This window comes from Cottoperca gobio, chromosome 2 (genome assembly GCF_900634415.1).
Source record: "Cottoperca gobio chromosome 2, fCotGob3.1, whole genome shotgun sequence".
Taxonomy (NCBI): domain Eukaryota; kingdom Metazoa; phylum Chordata; class Actinopteri; order Perciformes; family Bovichtidae; genus Cottoperca; species Cottoperca gobio.
The window spans coordinates 6,196,879-6,217,552 of NC_041356.1; the positions used below are offsets into that span (position 1 = coordinate 6,196,879).

Genomic DNA, 20,674 nt, shown 5'->3' on the forward strand with positions numbered 1-20,674 from the left:
TTGGATGCACAGTTAACCTCATTACTTGCTGCAGCCCCATCAAAGTATTTATCGATAAACAAAATGTGCAGAGTGCGGAAAGTCTTTGTTACCCAAATGAGGCAGATTTACATATCAGCACAATGACTCAGTGCTGTTTGATTGGCCTTTGTTCCAGTCGGATGGTGACTCTGGATCAAACATTTGCTGGAACAGTGAAGGCGCAGCGACGGATAGTGATGGAAAGAAACGACTCATTCACTGTTTTCATGACAGCTCAAACAACATGCATCACATGACATGTTAACCAATGTCAGGCGTTCTATGGCCATGAGAACATAAAGCTGTTTGATATTATATTATTTCCAAAGTCGTAAGCCGCTGTACAGTGGACAACATTCAAATATTAATTAAAATTTCAAAATAAAATGTATTATTAACAATGAAGCCTAGTAGTCACAATTAAAATGAAAATACAATTTTCTTACAATTAGCAAATGAAAATGTCATTTGAAGCCCATAGGGACTTTAATAAAATAATAATGTAAACTTGAAAATGGAAATGTAATTCCACAGTAGCCTTATCATTTTCCACGTGTTATTTATTTTTATGCTATTTGAGTAAAAATGTAAAAATGCAATAATCTAATTTCTATATCTCACGTACATATTTGGAAAAAGATAATGCTTTTGTGGAACTACATAACATTCAAGTTATCTTTATTTTTCATTGCGTCCCACTCTAAATGTAATGTGTGTTGGTTATGTTTTACATACATTTTAATACAGATGTAATCACTTTTCATTGTGTGTGCAATGTAGAACTGTTATTTTTGATCTAGCGGTGCAATTTTGTAATAAGTTAGAAGATATCTATAATTTTGGTCATTGTAATTATGACATAAATGTTATTTCTCTGCCTGTTGACACGGATGAGAGTTAAAAACAGTTTTTTATTACTGAATTTCATGTCAAAACGAAGGAACATCCATTACAGTTTTTTCACATGAGAAATCAGACTTTATATCAAAGTGCAGTAAATAAAAGTTAATTCATTAGTTTAGCTGCAACTCCCAAGACCGTGTTCGATCGTCACACTGAATTTCTGTCTTCCACTAAATGTGCTTTGGTGTTTTCATATTTGTAGAATTCTATTTTCATAAACGCAGGACGAGTTCATCAAAACCATTTAGTCGTGAAAACATCATTTGGCAGTAAAGATACAGACGAACCCACAGAACAGTGTTTGTGATAAAGCTCCAGGTAAATGGGGAGTGTTCTATTAAAGTGTGAACTCCAACATATCCACATACTTATAGTCTTATAGTTATTATATTTTCCATTAATATGTTGATTTCAACAATGATGGCATGCGGTGAAAGTTGTTTGAGCCCCACATCCCGAGCGTCCCATATGAAACAGGGTAAAGAACTTTTGAAAGGAACAACTTCATTGTTCCCCCCCTAAACTATCCAGAAGCTGAGTGATCTAAACGCCTGACATCAAGGTCAGGGATTGGAAACACAGCTTTGAGTGTTTGAACAACATAAACGTGTTTAAAATATATTAAATTCATGTCTTTAAAAGTAAAGAACCGATGAATGCAAACATTTTGTCCTCCATACTTCTTCTTTTATAGGCTTTTCACTCTGTTCGTCGTACCAAAGAAATCGCCCCGCCCTTTAGCAGCCACAGTTTTCTCTGAACTTTGGCACGGAGGTCAAGTGTTTGTGAGGTTGTGTGTGAATAACTGAAGGGAAGGATGCATTGTATCACAACATGCTGACATTTGAAAATGTTTTATTTTGCAGAATGACAGGTAAGAATCAGAAACATTAGATTTCATCTTGCTTTAGTTTCCCACCCGGTACATGGAGAGTTAGCAGGAGTCCATGATGCGCCTGATGGAGCTGAACCTCGTCACGTCGCTCATCCCGGCCTCTTGGAGGTTCCTGTACTCTCCGGGCCTCAGGTACAGCATCTTGCCTCTGTAGTTGGGCTGCTCGAACATCAGCCAGTGGCCGTCCATCACGTTGCAGGACTGGCAGTCAGACATGCGGAAGCGATCCATAATATTGTCGCAGTCGTCCATCAGCTCGTGCATCTGGCCTCCGAAGTTCTCCTTTTCGTAGATCCTCATTCTGAAGGGTCCCCTGTGCTGTAGATGAAGAAACATCAGGGAAATTAATGTGGACTGAAACTGAACCCAACCTTTAGCTGCACTTCTTTTAGGACGGCTGTGGTTGACCTGTAATGGTTGGCGAGATTCTTTTTGTCTTTTTAGTTGCAACCATGTAAAGGAGTCTCTCCTGTAATTTGTGCGTTACGGGCCGTAGTTGCAACCTACCATGGGGATCATGCGACTGGACCTGATGCAGTCGCTCATACTCATTCCCATCAGGCGCTGGTTGTCTGGATACTCGCCCCTCCTCACCAGCATCTGGTGGCCCATGAAGTTGGGCTTCTCGTAGACCATGAAGAGGCCGCTCTCCACCTTGCAGGAGTTACACCTGCTCAGGTAGGAGGTGAGCTCCGGGAAGTCGCTGCTGGTCTCATAGGAGCGACCCTGGAAGTTGCGGTCCTCATAGAATATGATCTGCAAACAACGACCTGATTAACATTTTCGTCCTCAAATTTTCATATTAAATCTTTTTTATGTTATTGCGATGGTTTGAAAGTAGCACTTACCCTCCCCATGGCCATGATATTTGTGTGGTAATCTCAGATGTACTGCTTCGACATCGACCCTTTTCCCTTTTTATACATTGCACAGCCGTAGTATTTCCACATGGCTTGTGCTGAAACCTTTGAGTCATCACTCTATATTGTGGCACAGTGCAGCACTATAGGGTGGCAGACTTCACTGTACGTCAGATTCTGCAATAGTTATTGTGAATATTGGGTTTCATACGTGCTTCTAGAATCTATGTGGTGTGGACATCAGAGCTGAACTTTACAGTTGATCTTAAGGCATTTTGATAAAAGCCACAAAACAAAGCTTTGGCCTTGTAGCATTTGAAAAGTAAAAAATGTTAATAATACATCATTTGAGAAACCTTTCGCTTCTGTGATGACCTGACTTGACCTCTCAAAACTACATTCAACGTACAATCATTATTGAGGTGTGCTGTAAAAAATGAATGCCTGCACACGTGCACCTGGTGATGAGTCATGATGTTTCACACAAAGGTGTGTAAGGTGGTCTGCAGCTGATAGTGTATATAAAAGTGGCACTGGGCTGGCATCATTTGCAAAAACTAAAATTGTCACCATGGGCAGGGTAATATTTATCATATGTTTGTACCATGTTGGAACATCTGAGTCTAAGAAAGTGACTAAGTGATCTAACTTTTCATGTTTTCTTTTGCTGCAGGTTATTTTCTTTGAGGAGAGAAACTTCCAGGGTCGCTCCTATGAGTGCAGCAGCGACTGCTCCGACATCCACATGCACCTGAACCGCTGCAACTCCTGCAGGGTGGACAACGGCTGCTTCGTGGTGTACGACCGCCACAACTACATAGGGAATCAGGTCTTCTTGAAGAGAGGGGAGTACTCCGATTTTCAGCGCATGGGGAGCATGATGGGCATGATGGGAATGGCGATGATGGATACCGTGCGCTCCTGTCGCATGATCCCCATGGTAAGACATTTTTGGTAGTTGTGGTTTCCACCCACAGTCCAAAGACATACATGTTGGGTGAATTGAAGGCTAAAGTGTCTGGGAAGCACTGGCGGACTCTGCCTCCAGAACAAGAAAGGTACCGATGGAATGATATCATGTTTTGTCTTCCTCCAACAGCACAGGGGGGCCTTCAGGATGAAGATCTACGAAAGGGAGAACTACGGAGGCCAGATGCACGAGCTGATGGACGACATCGAGTCTCTCCAGGATCGTTTCTTAATGTCTGACTGCCAGTCCTGCAACGTGATGGACGGCCACTGGCTGATGTTCGAGCAGCCCAACTTCAGAGGCCGTATGATGTACGTCAAGCCAGGAGACTACAGGAACCTCCGAGACACGGGAGCGAGCAACATGACGAGAATCAGCTCCATCAGGCGCATCGTGGATATGTGCTGATTGTTGTTCAATTCAAGAAACTGTGGGTGAAAAATAAAAATCATATTTTGAAGTATCTCTCTGATGTTGGAGTTTTCTTGATGTGGGGTAGGACTACATGCTTTGCGATGTAGCAGTGATGCAAAGGGACACAATTTGTCTTCTTAGAGGTCAGAGGGAAACATGGACATTTTGATCCTAGATTAAGATGCATCTGGTATGTGCACTGGTATGCTGCTACATTCAGTATATAACTGTTCTTTGAGAATAGAGTCATCTGCCACACTATAAAGTCTTTTAATTATGTTAATATTACTTTGTAGACCTATGTAGTGCGTTCCCTGTTCGTTGCTTGGCCTATCTCGAGAACTCAAACAACGTCACACTCGACAGTTTCTCGGGTCCTCAGGAATAAATGTGTGAAGTTTATGAACGATTGTCGAGAAAACGACTAATAAACAAACATGTCCGTAAATCTCCGGTGTCTTTTTATTGATCTGTTCTTGAAAGTCCTGCAGCGAGCGACGGAGAGAGCTGTACCGAGCATGCCGTTTGGCGGTATAACAGTTAATATGGGTCCCCTCTTATAATACTGCAGTGTGTACATTACGCACTGCTAATACATACATCCCGTAGCTCTCTAGAGCGCGCACTCAACACTGCACTTCCTTTGGGTCCTCAGTAATACACCCGCCAAGTGTGAAGGTGATCGGACGAACGGTTGTCGACAAAATCAAAGACGTACCTACATTTTAGTTAAATATCATTTATGCCTTAAGCTCCTAAACTCATCAAACTTCCATTCTGAATGTTTTCCCACCACTATTTCAACTACTCCTTATTCTGTACGTGACATGAAGCGTGAGGTTGCAGATTGCTTTCCAATCTACGGTGGCCGACAGGTAACATAACATAAGCTTCTGTAGAGAGTTCGGTTTGTCCGTTCTGGGCCACTGTAGAGACGTTGCGCTGCAACATGGCGGACTCTGTGGAAGAGGACTCATTCTAAGCCAATGAAAACACAATTCCAGGTGGTTAATAAAAACATAGCCGCCAATAAATCCATCTAAATTCTACACACAGTAGAACATGTAGTGAGAACATTTCATGTCACTCTACGTATATCCTGAGATATCTCGTGTACAAAGCTGACATTGTCCTGATGGAGGTGCTAGAGGGAAGTTAATGAAGTGTAAAAATTTGGCTGTTTTTATCCTCTGAGAGTCTGAATGTGTTCAGAAAATATGATAGTGGTCTACAAATTACAGTTTGCACAAGTAGACATTGTGTGACACAGGAGGAAAGATGATCAGGACAGAACATACTGTATATTGGGATTCTTCTTTTAGGCACAAATGAGATGTTTTGCACGTAGAGAATATTTGCTGGTCATCACAGGATAATGGAACAAATATGTCTCCTAGTGCAGAACGCTGAACACCATTTCAAATGTTTGTTTGTGACTAAATGAAACGTTACAGGGAGTATGTGAGTGATAGTTATTGAACTGCCTACACAGCAATATCCATCAAAATGTTTGCTAGCATCGGCCACCATAAACTCATACCAGACCAAGTGAGGCGGGAGCAGCAACAATCCCGAGTGTATTTCTGAGCCAAGTTGTGTTCAACATTTGTTCACGGAGAGTTGTGTTACTTCTGCTTTTAAAACCGAGATATAAATCGAAGCATTTAGTGCAATCTTGCTTTTGTCTACTTGCCAATCTGTTCTCTAAACATAAACATGTCCCATAATGAGAATGATGGCACACAAATACAAAAGTAACGCATTAACGAGAGTTTGCTTTGTCACTGTGAAATCTGCACCACTACTGTTTAATCTGTCCACAGCATTGATGTATAATACAGTAGGGACTTCCATGCTGATGAGCTGACTCAGTTATTTTGTACAATTGAGGGGCAGATTCTTCTGATGTCACATGATGCATAAAAGGGTGCGCGCCAGTGGGGAAAACAACAGAAATCAAATACCGTGACCATGAGCGGAAAGGTAATGAAGGGTGCAGATCACTGCTCCAGCCTCCTAACTGATGCATGTACTGTACCAAAATACTGTAGCACATAACTTCTGCCATGCAACCGTGTGATTTGTGATGATAATCAGAGACGTTTTTTTTCTCTAATGCAAAACCCAATCTGTGCCTTTCGCTCTAGATAGTCTTCTTCGAGGGGAGGAACTTCCAGGGCCGCTCGTATGAGTGCATCAGCGACTGCTCTGAAATCGCCTCTCATCTGGGCCGATGCAGCTCCTGCAGGGTGGAGAGCGGGACCTTCATGGTCTATGACCAGCCCAACTACACGGGCCAGCAGTACCTCCTGACCAGGGGAGAGTACCCCGAGTATCAGAACACCATCGGCTTCAACGACTGCATTCAGTCCTGCCGCATCATCCCTGCGGTAAATATGTGTACATTACTAATCAAGGCCAGACAAAGGCAGTGATGCTAAGGGACATGAGAAATATGTTTGGTTGCTGTCTTATCCAGAATCAGATGAGAATATCCAGTTCCACCTCTGTGCATCCAGTGGGGATATTGCCAGGATGTGTTTAGGGGGCGACTGCTAGCTTAGCAAAAACAAAAACTAAACAGTAGATGTGAAAAGTCAGGTCAAAAGTCCTCATAGTAAGTTTTCTCTGAGCTTTTAATTGCATTTCACAGTCTTGATATCTCAGTGACAACTGTACAAATTGCATCTGATGATTACAAAATGGGATGTGCTTTAAAAAAAACGGTCTGGTATGCTGTATCTTGTTAGCTAGCTAGCTAGAGTTGGCGCCAATTTCCAGCTGGACCTTTTTCGGTAATTTAAACAGCACCACATGCATATACTTAATTTGACATTTTGTACTGTGACAGCACAAGGGACCCTTTAAGATGAGGATCTACGAGAGGGCGAACTTCGAGGGGCAGATGCAGGAAGTGAGCGATGACTGCGACTCCATCCAGGATCACTATCACATGTCCGACATGCAGTCCTGCAACGTGATGGAAGGATACTGGTTGATGTTTGAGCAGCCGAACTACGAGGGCAGGATGTTTTACCTGAAGCCAGGAAAGTACAAGAACCTCAGAGAGATGAGCAGCGACGACATGAGGTTCAACTCAATCAGACGCATCACAGAATCTTAACTGTCTAATCGCTTACATCTCGCTAATAGGTTTTGCAGATGCTTTGTTTTATTAACATTAACAAGATGTGAGAGGCAAAAAGAAGGAGCCTTGTTTTTATCCTGAAACTGTGATTTGTGCATTGTTTGCATGTAGTTCCAGTTGTACTGTGCAATCCAGCCACGATGAATTTACCTCTATAACTGTGTGACGCACAATAAAAATGATTTGCCGCATATTTCGAGGGAATTCTTTTGTTAATGTCTCGATCAAAAGTTGCATTGCAATTTACTGAAACTTGGCTAAAACAAAAAAACAAATGCAAACTTGGGGTGAAAGCATGTTTAGCAAATTTACAGCAACTCAAATGTGAAAGAATAACACTTAAATATGAGTATACAGCAGCATTCATATCTTTGTGGGTATATATGCGATCTACTTTAATTTCATTTAAATTAAGTGATAGTAGAGGATGATATTTGTGCAGGGCATCCAGTTGGTCATATTTACATGCAAACAATAATGCAACTCTTGCACTTTCCATGAGAATAATAATACAATATAATGACCTTTAAACAACAACACCTCCGTCTCCTTAACTGTCCCCCCCCCCCCCCCCCCCCCGTACTGAATATCAGCACTAAATATTTTTTTTTTACCACAATAACGTTCAGTTGGGTGTCACACAGATTACGTCGTGGACGTTCAATAAGAACTGGTAAAGATCAGAACAATCAAACACTAAAAGAATCAGTTAAATAATCGTTTATTGCAGTGAGTAATTAAAAGGTTAAAATATATAAATTATAATTATTAGAGAGTAGAGGGGCGACAGGAAACACTCATGTGGTTTTTACCACAGTTTTTTTTGCATAATACATCTATGAGTACATATTTTTAGACAGTTTAACTAAATATTAATAATCATGATAAACCTTAGGCAGCTGTACTTAAAGCAGACATGTGTGGGTCTATATGAGATGCCGTATATAAAGATAGGTCTATATATACAGTCTATATGTAAATACAATTGAAATATGACGGCACAAGTGATTTCCAAATGATACTGAACGCTGCACTGAAAGGCATTCTAGAGCTTAGTCCATAGAGGGCGTCACAATATGGGGGGGGGGGGGGGGGGGGGGTGGATTAAAGATGAACAAAAGCAAAACTGAAAGATGGAGTGACTCCGTAAAGAGTGACGTAAGGAAGCTGAATCTTCACTGCAGGATTCACAAAGTGAAGTTCAAAACGTTGCAACATGTTGATCTACAATGGACAGAATCACGGCATCCATACAGAGAACAGTGCCACAGTCCTCAACAGGGATACATGGTTTTAATATTAACTGTTCTAATGTACAAATTGGAGACGGAATAAATAAACTTGCTACAAACAAATATGAGTCGTCTCATGATTTTAATAATTTCATATAATAACAGTTCATTCCTTTGGGGTTATTTGTAGTTTCTCTGAGTTCCATCATCTATATATTGTGAGAAAGAGCTGACGAACACGCTCATTGTTACTGAAACACAATGACGCAGGTCATCGGTGGGTTATAAAGGCAGCGTGGAGCCCACGGCTGCCGCTACAGTGTGACGAAGGTTATCCGACACAATGGGCAAGGTAAGGCTGCTCGTTTGTGTTCCTTTTGTGTTTCTGCGTACCTGCGCGCATTATTCAGTCCAAATCAGCCTTCATGTGGTATAGTGTGCACACTTCTCTTAATTTGAGGCAATATTATCTACATTAACCCCTTTGACTGATCTTTCCAGATCATCTTCTACGAGGACAGGAACTTCCAGGGTCGCTCCTATGAGTGCAGCAGCGAATGCGCGGACCTGCATTCCCACTTCAGCCGCTGCAACTCCATTAGAGTGGACAGCGGTGAATGGATGGTCTTTGAGCGACCCAGCTACATGGGCTACCAGTACTTCCTGAGGAGGGGAGACTATCCAGACTACCAGCGCTGGATGGGATTCAACGACTGTGTGCGATCCTGCCGTGTGATCCCTACGGTAGGCTCCAGTGCTCTCACTTCAGCCTCTTGATAACCCTTTACTGATCTAGCTAATAAATCGTCCTCTCTTCCGCAGCACCAAAGCTCGCACAGAATGATGATCTACGAGCGCCCGGAGTTCGGAGGCCAGATGACGGAGCTGACCGACGACTGCCCCTCATTGAACGAACGCTTCCACATTGACAACGTCTACTCGTGCAACGTGAGGGACGGTTACTGGATCTTCTACGAGCATCCCAATTACAGCGGACGCCAGTACCTGATGAGCCCCAGTGAATACAGGAGGTTCAACGAGTGGGGAAGCACCACTTCCAGGGTGGGATCCATCAGACGTATCCCTGCGTGAGGTCCAGACACTGCTTGTGTGATGTAGTCAATAAATCCATCCAATAACAACATTCTGTCAACGGCTGCTTTTGTTTTCTTTGGGGTCTTTTAAAGTTCAGTCGATTGAAAAGTTTGCTTAGGTGGCAGATTGGGCCTCATTGTTGCACGTGTTTTTAACAGTTTGGTGCAAAACAAAAGTCAATTGTTATAAGCTATACTATTATTTTATGAGGGGATCAAACTTACAGGAAAGGGACAAGGACACAACACAACTCAAAACAGAGACAGTTTCAGTCCAGCATGTTTATTGAGAACAGAGAGGAGAAAGGTTTGAAAAGTCTTCTAGTTGAAGTCAGTGATTCGCCTGAGCGAGCCGATCCTCGGGCTGGCGCCGCCCCAGTCGCTGTATCGGCGGTATTCGCCCGGCTTCAGGTAGTAGGTTGTTCCCCTGTAGTTGGGCTGGTCGTACATCAGCCAGTGGCCGTCAACCACGTTGCACGAGTTAATGTCAGACATACGCAGGCGGTCCTGGACGTCGGGACAATCGTCGCTCACCTCTTGCATTTGGCCGCTCATGTCTGGACGCTCATACAGTCTTATTTTGTAGGAACCACGGTGCTGCGGGAAGAACATTCATGAGTCAGACAGTTTATGTTTTGGTTACTAATGTGCTAAACAGAAGTACTGTATGGTGATTTTGAACATGAAAAACAGTTTTAATAGTAATCAAGTGTTAAGTTACAACAAGAATGCATTGCTAAAGTCCCTCAACTTTCTGATCCAACACCAGTTTTAAGTCTTAAGAGAACGTTTTTCTAGCTTATGAAAAACTATTCTCACTTAAATTTACTGTATTCCAGATTTGAGGGACTTTTATAATAACTTTATTCATTAATTGCCTCGATACCTCTTTCATACCATCTCAGACTTACCATAGGAATCATGCGGCAGGAGCGGATGCAGTCATTGATGCCAATCATGCGCTGGTTGTCTGAGTACTCCCCCCTGTGGAGGAAGTACTGGTGGCCCAGGTACTGGGGTCTCTCATACACCATAAAACAGCCGCTCTCCACCCGGATGGAGTTGCAGCGGTTGAAGTAAGAGTGCAGGTCAGCACAGTCGCTCATGGACTCATGGTGCCGACCTTGGAAATTTCTGTCCTCGTAGAATATGATCTGCAAACGTTTGTCAAAGATTAATGATCAACTCCCACGGTTACAAACATCTGAAATGTTGACATGTTTGCATTCTATACTTGCAGTAACAATAAACTTACCTTTCCCATTGTTACATTGGTGGGGGCCAGACTGGCGCTCAATAGACGCTCTCCATGCCGCCGTCCTTTTATATGAAGTAGCTGTGTGATGGCACAGCATAAAGTATTGTCATCCAAATAGGTTTTATACCACAAATGTGGTTATGTATAGCGACGCACCACAGTGTGACGAGTTATTGTTGTCCAGTGTTCACATGTTCATCAAAACACCTCAGTGTGCTAGTGACCCAGGGGTCAGCGCTCACAGTATCAGCAAAACAACAAGCGTTATTCGTGTCCTTTTCATTCAAAAAGGTTCCTAATGTTATGTGCCAGAGACGGAACAAGTCTTTCTGGGTCCTTAAGCCCCCCCCCCCACTCTCACCACCATGCAGGAGTAAATTAACTCTACTCTAAGGAGCTGCAAATTACCGTTATATTATTTCAGATGAAAATCCCACAAAATGAATTAAATAATGACAATGTTGTAATTTCCTCATGTGGGGACACCTGGTGGTCGGTTACATGACGATGAACTCCATCGGTCTCTCAGGGGTCTGCAACCCCCGGCTCAGGAGCCACATGCGGCTCTTTAACGTCTCTGTTGTGGCTTAATTAATTAATTAATTTTTATTTGATTCAACAAATATGGGGAGGACTCATATAGTCCTGCACATTTCTGTGTTTAATTCAAAGTAAGCCTAAACATGACAGTGTATTTTATCCTTCTCTTCAAAAGAGTTTGCTGTTTTCCTTTGTTGAAACAGGTAAAACAGTTTCCTTTATGGTCATTCTGTAATTTCATAAATGCAAATATAGTATAACTATATATAAAACTTATAAGCTGTGTTATCAAATATGTTTTGGGGCTCCAGACAAATCATATTTGGTGGAAGAGGGGGCAAAATGGCTCTTTTGATGGTGAAGGTTGCCGACCCCTGGTCTATTTGATCTTTTCATCTAGCGCCATCATCAGGTCAAAATATTCATTTGTCCAATTCTTTGGTTTAGGACCAAACAGAGGTGGGATCAGGTCGTTGTTCTGCAAGTCCCACTTCCTTAACTAAACTAAACTAGTCATATTGCGCTCTTTAACAAATGTGACGCCATTTTCGACACAAGCCTTTTGCACACAGCAATTTGTGTGTAATTGTACGTGAATGTAATTATCTTTGGTATCATTTTTTCCAACAGGTTCTCAGTGTTGTTAGTTGTTCATGATTGGATGCTGTCAAATTGGTCAAACAAAGTGGATCTGGGGAATAAAGTGTCAACTTTCTGGGGATGAATAGCGTTAACATTAGTTTAGGAAATGAACTGATTTGTGGCAGACAAAATAAAATAAAGTAACATGTTTAAGTAAAAAGGCTCGACGAGTCATTGGTGTTAAAGTCCAAGTCAAGCTGCAAGTCTTTGTTATGTCGAGTCTAAACTCATCAAACTCGGGTCTGACTGGAGACTCGACTCCACACCTCTGTGACTAAATACCTGCCAAACTAGCTAGTGCCAAATAGCAAATGTTAGCATGCTAACACGCTATTCTAAGATATTGAACATTGTAAACATCTTAGTGTTAGCTTGTGTTCCAGTCATCACACTGAAATATACAGCAGCAGGCAAATGTACAGGAGGACACTGCATCTCATCAACTTAGAGATTGCACTAATTGAAAAGATGACATGTTATTTATTGACTAGCAAGATGAGAGATTGAAGCGGTGCAGTTTGCTTCCCCTAAACTTGAACAAGAGCCTTTGAACATGACATCATATGTGGTTTCTGGGCCCCAAGTGAGGTGTTGTTAGGGGCCTCAGAATCTGCAAATAATTAAATCAGCCTATTTAAAATATGATTTGAGGTGCAGATTGGATGGAGAGGTGGCTTTTGGAATTATGTTGTGCTTTACAGTCCATTATTACACACATCTGAAATGTTACACTCAAACTTTCTCTAACACTATTTAAACCCTTACATATAAAATAACCCTTAAATTAAAATATTAGAAGTCACTCCTAACAGTATAAAGCTCGTCATGCAGACAGCCGATACGGACACACGGCCGTGTTATAAACTTCAATCCGAGGTCACGAGATTCAATCTTTTGTTATTTTAATGAGCAGGCATTGGATGCTTTGCCACCCAGCCAGCGTCTGGATCCCATTCATACAGATAATAAAAAAAGAAACCCTGATTCATCAATGCACACAGCCTGGATTGACACACTCTTGTTGTACCAAAACATGCCGTACACTTCAGCTTTCAACAAGTATTTTTGCGTCACAAGATGGTAAACCATGGCCATACACGGTGACGTAATAATACTGCAGTTAACATTTGGCTTGCAAGCAGCATCAGGCTGCATTGTGGGAAATGTAGTATTCAGCATTTCTGTAGCATGACCCATAAAATTCAATATATCTATATATAGATCTCTATAGATATATCTCTATATATCCATCGATAGATATATACACATCTATCTATATAAATAAATCTGTCTCTTGCGAGTCCCCCATCTTCATGAACATTTGATAAATCACTACTTTACAAGAAGCCCAATTACCTAAAGGGATACTGTATATTTCAGATCACTGGCTTTACAGCTTATAGTTTTGAAATTATACATTTATTGGTCAAATATATTTTACTTTCTTCCAGGAAGCCACTGGTTTCCATTCACCAACATAAAATCAATCACTCAATGCAGAATTGTTGCAAAACACAGCCACTACAGCAAGGGAAACATTTATTTCGAATCAAGAACTGGAAACACACTGAACCAAATATAATGAGGTTAAAACAAACTGGGTTGTTGTTGGTTAATGTGAGATTCAGTATCACAGAGTTGAATAAGTACTGCACACATCTCGAACAAAATGTAAACAAATCACAAAAATAGTTTTGGATTCGGTTATTTTTTTGGTCATTCTGCTTTCCATAGCAGACAAAACCAGGACAAGATTTATGGAGCCGATGTAATAAAACAAATATCAATGTCATAAAAAGCACACATGTCTACATTTCACCAGAATTATAAGCACAAATAGTTCAAACTGAACAAACAGGGTATGTATCCTAATGTAAGCATTAGCATTGGGTACTTTTGCAATAAAATATCTAGGGAAAATATTTTCTAATAAAATGGATATCCATCATTTAAATGTCAAATAAAATGTATACAATGTTCATTTCAAAGCAGGCTTGTTGAATTTTTGGAATCAGTCCATTTAAAATTCAACAACATAACCTACAAAAATCCAGAACATGAGCACAATATGAACTTCAACTTTAATTTACATCGACTAATGACATGAAACACAACTTTTGAGAGAAGTTTCCAAGTTACATATTATTATGTATTGTAAAATATTATTATTTATCTATGCTAAAACTATTCAGCGAGCACAAAGGAATGTGCTTATGTAGCTTAAAAAGGTGCGGTTGAACAGGATTAACAGGTTATTAAATAGTTTTGTTTTAAGAACTTTTTATATAAAATATACTTAATTGTCATGTTGCTGTTACTTCTGTAATACAGCTGCCTATTGCTGGTTCTAAATAATTATTCTTAAATCAATTAGAGCCTGTTTCAAACTGATAAAGGCCACCGTACTGCAGACATTTCTTAACATCATCATATTGAAAAATGGTAGAAAATGTTTATGTGGAGAGAGATTCTGGCTAAGCTGAGCAGACAAGATCAAATGCAGCAGCTGATTCGAAGCATCCAAATACTGTTAGGGTTGCTAATCATCTCAGGGAGCCTCAAACAACTACTGAAAAGTGTTGCCTTCATGTCCTTCCAAATAATCGTGATCACAGAGGAGGTAAAGCATTGCTTCTCTGAACAGTAAAAGAGAAGACGCGGTAACATTTTGCTTTAACGTTGCCACTCTCAGCCACATCATGGTGCCTGTGTGTATGTAGATAGAAAACTATTTTACAAAAACAAGAAAAGGGTTTAAGTTCAAGTCTGATTGGAAAGATGGTCGAGCTGAGCTTGAAGGTACCGTTCAGTTTTAGTTTATGTTTTGTAAAAAGAAAAGAAAATCAGGTCTTAAAATGTAATTTTAAGAAGAGTCTTGAGTTAAAACAAATTAAATGAAGCTTGAAACTACATTTATATGCTGTAGCCATTTCCTGACGATGTCCCAGGTCATTAAATCTAAAGAACTTGCTCCAATAATATGAAACCTGCAAATCTGAATTTTCAGATTTCAAGATATATTGTTTAGTCATTGCAGAGTTGTTTTATCACAGTAAATGATTTACTGAAAAACTCATGCATCATGTTATGTGTTAAATGAGGAGAAATTAAGCTCTGTAAATACTGTTATGTAAATGTGAGCCACTGTAACGTATTAAACCATCAGTATAGAAACAGAGCCGAGTGCAGCGAGTCCTACAACGGTGAGATCTTCCCTCGAGTTGACGTGCAACAGACAAAATCTCAGAAAAGAGGCAATGAAATCACGTGTCATGAAACATACTGCAGTATGTTGTAAGGCACTTATGTTGATAGATTATGTGTTGAATCCATGAAGGAAGAACTAAACTGACACGAGAGGCTGCGGTGCTGTGTGTGGGATTCCCCTCTCGACAGGCAGTCAGTGGGTTTACCCTACATGAGGCTGTAGAGGGTGAAGCATGGAGGCGTCTGGCGGCTCGGCTGCTTCTGGCAGGTAGTGGTAGTCCTTGTAAGGGATGTATCGGCGGTACTGTGGCTTCAGATGGACCAGAGAGTGTGGAAACATCGGGTTCTGTAGAGAAGAAAATGACATTTAGACGAACATGACAAACAGCGGTCAAGACTAAAAATAATTCTGGTTGTATATAAAAAGGTCTTTTACCTTTCCAGAGTCATGTTGCAGAACAAAAGGTGTCATTCCTTCAGTTCTCGGTGGATACAACGGGTAAACCTGCTGCACCGTGGGCTCCACAAACTGTATACATATGAGACAACACCAAAGTGAGCTCCAGCTCAGAACAAGTGCACTGAAGCAGAATCACAATGAACGTTTTTTATTCAAGTGTGGACTAGTATTACACAACAGGAAGTTTGACAGCTAAAGAATGAAAAGTAAACATTTTCTCTCTTAAAATCATACAACACATTTAAATATAAACTCAATAGAGAGAAAACATCCAAACTATACATTTAGTGTTTATTTCACAAATTCAGAAAACTTGTAGTTTGTGGATTTAAGTTATATAAAGTTTAATGGTGATATCTATTAGTAAAATGATTTACACTAGTCACCTGTAGTGTCTTGCAAAATGTAGGCCTGTGGAATTTCACAAAACACATCTCTAAGGCAGTTTTGCCAGAAATGTAATTCTTATCTAGGCTCTGAAGGTTTTTATAGCGGGGGTTTGTTCATATATTATTCAGAGCCTGATTTATTGAACATTTTATACCTGAAAACACGCCAAAATTTATGGAGTGATGTTATGAGATATCCAAAACTCCCTTATTAAGAGAATTTAATTGACATGCCTGATGCGCACTCAAACATAACATATACTTGTCTTGATGTAGCAGGTGAATCTGTACCTCTGGTGTGGGGTTCTCCATGACAGGCACAGGAGCCTGCACAGGGCCTCCATCGGCGGGCTGGTACAGATATTCTGACTGCTGGGCGTACACGACTGGACTGGAGGGCAGCGGCGACTGGACAACAAAACATTCACAACAGGTGAACAATTGGTCAAATTTTCCTGAACTAAAAACGAAGGAGTGGTTTTATTCTGCCTACCTGGACGACATTCCACTGATACTGGTTTGGGACCACACTGGTGGGAGGGTGAAGAAGCAAGAAAGCAGACCGTTAACTAAGTTTAATAGCTGTGCAAGGTGAGAAATCAGTGGATCACTAAAAGGCTGAACTTACCTGGTGGTGGTGATAGGCTGGTTGCTGGTAGACAGGCTGATGAGACTGAGGAAGCATCGCTGGAGGAGCAGACTGCAAGAGAATAAATCATACATTCATCTTGGTGCTCACTTCCCGTCTGTGGTGTGTTAAACCTCATCGTTTTATGATAAGACAGAAACTTTACTTTGACTGACTTTGTTTTAATATTGCTTTTTATGTCAAGTGTTAGGTGGGTGTGATATCAGTGAGAACTGACAGGCCAGTGGGGGGCGGGAGCGTTGGCGCAGTAGAAGTAGGCCACTCCATTCTGGTAGGTGTAGGGATATCCTGCGGACGTGGTCAGGTACAGGGTCCCACTAGGACATCGGCAGAGGCATGGCAAAGTCAGGGATGGTCACAAGAGCACTCTTATCTGGGAACAGAGGGAAAGCACAAAAAAGTAAACAAATTATCAAAAATTAAATAAGTCACCTTGTGGGGCGGACCAGTAACAAATCCAGCTCTTAGCCACTTAAACTATTAAATGGACTTATTCAGCATCGGCTTAATGTAAACCCTCCATAAAATAAACAGTGGCTGGAAATTGTTCAAAATATTTTTGCTACGGAAAGGTTTACATACTTTGAGTGTCAAAGAGAAAACGTTTTAAAAGAGCTGGAAATGTATGAGACGTGACACAAACTAAATATTCCTACCTAAAAATATATATGTATTAAATACTGGAATATTTCAAGACAACCAATCATTTAATTGGTGTATATTAATGAATTATTTGTTATGTTTTCCATTACTTTTATGTTACTTTTCAGTAAAAAGGTACCTTCGTATTTTGAAATTGTGGCAAAAATCACTTTGAGTGGAAGGTGCTATACTGTGTGATCAGGGGAATGCCTCGTGTCACAAGGGAATTAAAAAAAAAACAGTTGACTTACTTTGTCCTAAAAGTTGCTGCTTGCGGATCGCCTGACCAATGCTGAGCTTCTTGTCTTTGAAACAGATTCCATTAGTCTTAAATATAGAAGTTGGGGGAGAGACACGCACACTGCATTAGGAAACACGTTTCAGTAGATAAACTACATTATTAAATGTACATTAAGTTCTGCTTTACTTACATCATGAAGGATTTTCAGTGCATCATCTTGGGTCTCAAATGTAACAAAGCCATATCTGTTCAAAGAGATAGAATCAAGACAAACTATGTTTTAACCGGCTGACAGTAAATATGCAAATAATACTCAAAATCAAAAGGATAGAAAGTCATGGCTGACATGCATTACTGTATAGTCACCAACTGTATATGATGGGAATGAAGACATGAACTGACCCTTTTGACATTCCTGAGCGATCTATCACAATCTTCACCTCTTTTACTGCACCGTGTTGAGAGAAGACATGTCGCAGATCGCTCTCATTAACCTTCACACACACACGCGCGCACACGCACGCACGCACGCACACACGCACACACACACACACACTTTAGACTGTTATCTCAAAAGGAAGTTACTGTTTTGGTTCAGTTCATTTTTAAGAATAAATCCATTCAGATTATTTAGCAGTCAGTGCACCAACAACCACCAGGAGACACCTGGGCAACATCTGCATGCAGTTTGGTTAGAGCCTGTGTAAACGCCTTAGTGGCTCTGATCCTTTGAATTAATGAGCAACAATAAGCCTCCTATGAATTATGTTAATTCTCATCTCTTAATCTCATCATGGCCTTTGCTTATTTACATGCCTGGTCTACAATAAAACACACAAGACCAAACATGCCAGTTGCTCTGCCAGCTTATGTTTGCAGAATTCACCTTGCAGTCAATTCCCCCAACAAATATCCGATTGGGGATAACAGTGCCGGAGCGAGGGGTGTGGTGGGTCAGGCTGTCGACGTGGTTCTCGGGAGGCAACACATCAGGGATGGAGTAGGTGCTGCCATTCTGGAATTGACAGCAGGATGTGAACTTTAAATTAAAAAAGAAAATGACAAGGGGCCAGTAAGACATAGTTAGCACCTTGTATGACAGCATGTAAGCATGTAAGGACTTAGATTGGATCTGGTGTGAAGTGAGGTGAAGTTCTTTCCCGCCAGCAAAGTATTACTTGACATGTACTAAATCCCATTTTATGTCAAAATAAGAGTTTTACAATTGGTGTGGGTATGGATATGAGAATGGTCTGTTTATTACCTTATACCAGATCAAAAGAAAATCACCAGCATCATCCATTCCTACCAGACAACTTCTTCAATCACTCATTGAAGTCCAGTTAATAACAAAACAATAAACAGTAGTTCCTTGATTCTTTTAAGTCAGACTAGGTTGATGCACCTGCAGCCAGTAAAGAAAAATCAACTAACAGAGTACAAATGTTTCACTTGACATTCATTCATTCATAAATGTATCTTTTCTCCTCCATTGGCTAGCACCTTAGCCTGAGAAAACTAGGTTTTGTAGCATATTAGCAAGCTAGCTCTGGCATAAACTGATAGTTATTACCCTAAATGTTTTAAACACCAAAAGGCACCACTGTACCCACCAGGTATCAATCTTTAGCAACTCAGCAAACTTCGATAAAATACTGACTTTTAAAAACCGGATAAAAACCGCCATGTAACGTTTTGTTACATACATTACGCTAGCATGTTTTGTAAACTGAGCTAAATTAAAGCTAAACTAAAACATCATACTAGTTCATAATGTATGACGAATGCACTAAAACGACAATTAATAAATAATAATGTATAAAATGCGACACTGACTTAGCGTTACTCCACTTTATACCATAACACTGTTATGCTAGCGTTAGCTCGACCGTTTGCCAGCAAGGCGGTAACGCTGAAGGCAGACTCGACAGTAAACTCACCACAGTTTCTTCCATCGCCACATTCATCTGGGTAACTTCTAAAGACTATACGGGTTATAATCGGTAACTAATCATGGCCTAATAAAATCTCGTGAAGAGTTTAGCTTCCATCAATAGTCCGGCTGTGCTGCTGACCGAACTCCCCCTGCCCTGCGGTGCTTGCTCTCGCGCCCCTAGCCTCACACGTATGACCTAATCACTCAGCACGTGAGTCGGCCTTGAAGCGCTCCCTCCGCAAACCGTCAGCGAAAAGTCAAAATGGTGTTTTGTTTTTTTAACCTTTAGGTTACCTGTTATCTAGCAGCAGGTTGTATCTTCAAACATTCACAGATGGTGTCTTTCTATCTGGAACAATAAAATGTTTTCCAGTTATTCTGCCCTTCCTCTTCGCTGAAACGGAGTCTATGTCCGGGGCAGTTAGAAGTCACATAATTAGTTTAATGGATCACCTGTGTGTAGTTTGTCAGCACTGGTGGACTCGGTTCCGAAAAAACGCAGTAAAAGTGTATCTCTGCTCATATTATGGAAGATATGTGATGCCCTTAAAGGGAGGATACTTGATAAAGTGACCTCTAGGGTGACCTTTCAATGGAGAAAATGTGAGGAATAGTATGACCAATAATATACATATATTTTTAAATCCAAACAGTTTATAGATCAGGCTCTAATCTAACACATGTTATATTATTTTAAATAGCCCTAAGAGTGAAACACTTTGCCTTTGATATTGTGTTGAGGTACAGTGTTACTTGCAGATTATTTGATTTGTGTCAGTTGCATTGTTTTATGTTTATTCTGTGTTGAGATGTATGGATTCATCACATTGGGACCTGAATGGGTTTACTTTCAACCTGAATTGTAATGTAATGTAATTTTCAAAAATAATATTAAGGGATGGAAAATACAAAAAATAGGCCTAGAAAGAAATTCAAATCTGAACTGTCTTGTAAGTAGTACAAATCAGATTGGTGCAGTATGGGACACTGCCCACACAGAGGCGACATTTCTCTGTGAATAAAAATGTCTAGTCGGGTAAGGACAGATGTCTTTAAAACTGATAATGAAAAGTAAGACCTTAGTGTAGGGTAAACATACAACTACAAACTATTTTCTTCCCCATTGACTTCAACAATGTCAAATCTGTTGCATTAAAAAAATTAATGAATGAG

At 40.6% G+C, this 20,674-nt stretch overlaps 6 protein-coding genes across 6 annotated transcripts; 3 read left to right on the top strand and 3 right to left on the bottom strand.

Moving 5' to 3' along the window:
• Positions 1-1,801: 1,801 nt before the first annotated feature.
• On the bottom strand, positions 1,802-3,971 carry LOC115019342 (gamma-crystallin M3-like). The gene is made up of 3 exons (XM_029448857.1): positions 2,668-3,971; positions 2,327-2,575; positions 1,802-2,137 (listed from the first exon to the last, which is right to left on the bottom strand). Exons 1-3 carry the CDS (start codon positions 2,680-2,682, stop codon positions 1,859-1,861), a joined length of 543 nt encoding a protein of 180 aa, XP_029304717.1. The 5' UTR covers positions 2,683-3,971; the 3' UTR covers positions 1,802-1,858.
• LOC115019375 (gamma-crystallin M3-like) lies at positions 3,208-4,057 on the top strand. Its single transcript, XM_029448906.1, has 2 exons — positions 3,208-3,619; positions 3,779-4,057. Exons 1-2 carry the CDS (start codon positions 3,425-3,427, stop codon positions 4,055-4,057), a joined length of 474 nt encoding a protein of 157 aa, XP_029304766.1. The 5' UTR covers positions 3,208-3,424.
• A 1,895-nt stretch (positions 4,058-5,952) lies between these two features.
• On the top strand, positions 5,953-7,418 carry LOC115019349 (gamma-crystallin M3-like). Its single transcript, XM_029448870.1, has 3 exons — positions 5,953-6,046; positions 6,211-6,453; positions 6,915-7,418. The coding sequence occupies exons 1-3, from the start codon at positions 6,035-6,037 to the stop codon at positions 7,185-7,187; spliced, it is 528 nt and encodes a 175-aa protein (XP_029304730.1). The 5' UTR covers positions 5,953-6,034; the 3' UTR covers positions 7,188-7,418.
• A 1,368-nt stretch (positions 7,419-8,786) lies between these two features.
• Positions 8,787-9,535, top strand: LOC115019367 (gamma-crystallin M2-like). Its single transcript, XM_029448894.1, has 3 exons — positions 8,787-8,795; positions 8,945-9,187; positions 9,266-9,535. Exons 1-3 carry the CDS (start codon positions 8,787-8,789, stop codon positions 9,533-9,535), a joined length of 522 nt encoding a protein of 173 aa, XP_029304754.1.
• A 323-nt stretch (positions 9,536-9,858) lies between these two features.
• Positions 9,859-10,819, bottom strand: LOC115019410 (gamma-crystallin M2-like). The gene is made up of 3 exons (XM_029448960.1): positions 10,793-10,819; positions 10,449-10,691; positions 9,859-10,134 (listed from the first exon to the last, which is right to left on the bottom strand). Exons 1-3 carry the CDS (start codon positions 10,799-10,801, stop codon positions 9,859-9,861), a joined length of 528 nt encoding a protein of 175 aa, XP_029304820.1. The 5' UTR covers positions 10,802-10,819.
• Positions 10,820-13,527: 2,708 nt separating this feature from the next.
• Positions 13,528-19,672, bottom strand: LOC115019422 (protein boule-like). Its single transcript, XM_029448986.1, is given in 12 exon segments — positions 13,528-15,530; positions 15,621-15,713; positions 16,325-16,441; positions 16,527-16,566; positions 16,663-16,733; positions 16,900-17,001; positions 17,003-17,055; positions 17,576-17,651; positions 17,756-17,810; positions 17,968-18,059; positions 18,452-18,604; positions 19,506-19,672. Coding segments are annotated over 12 exon segments (1,023 nt in total). The 5' UTR covers positions 19,533-19,672; the 3' UTR covers positions 13,528-15,386.
• Positions 19,673-20,674: the final 1,002 nt, after the last annotated feature.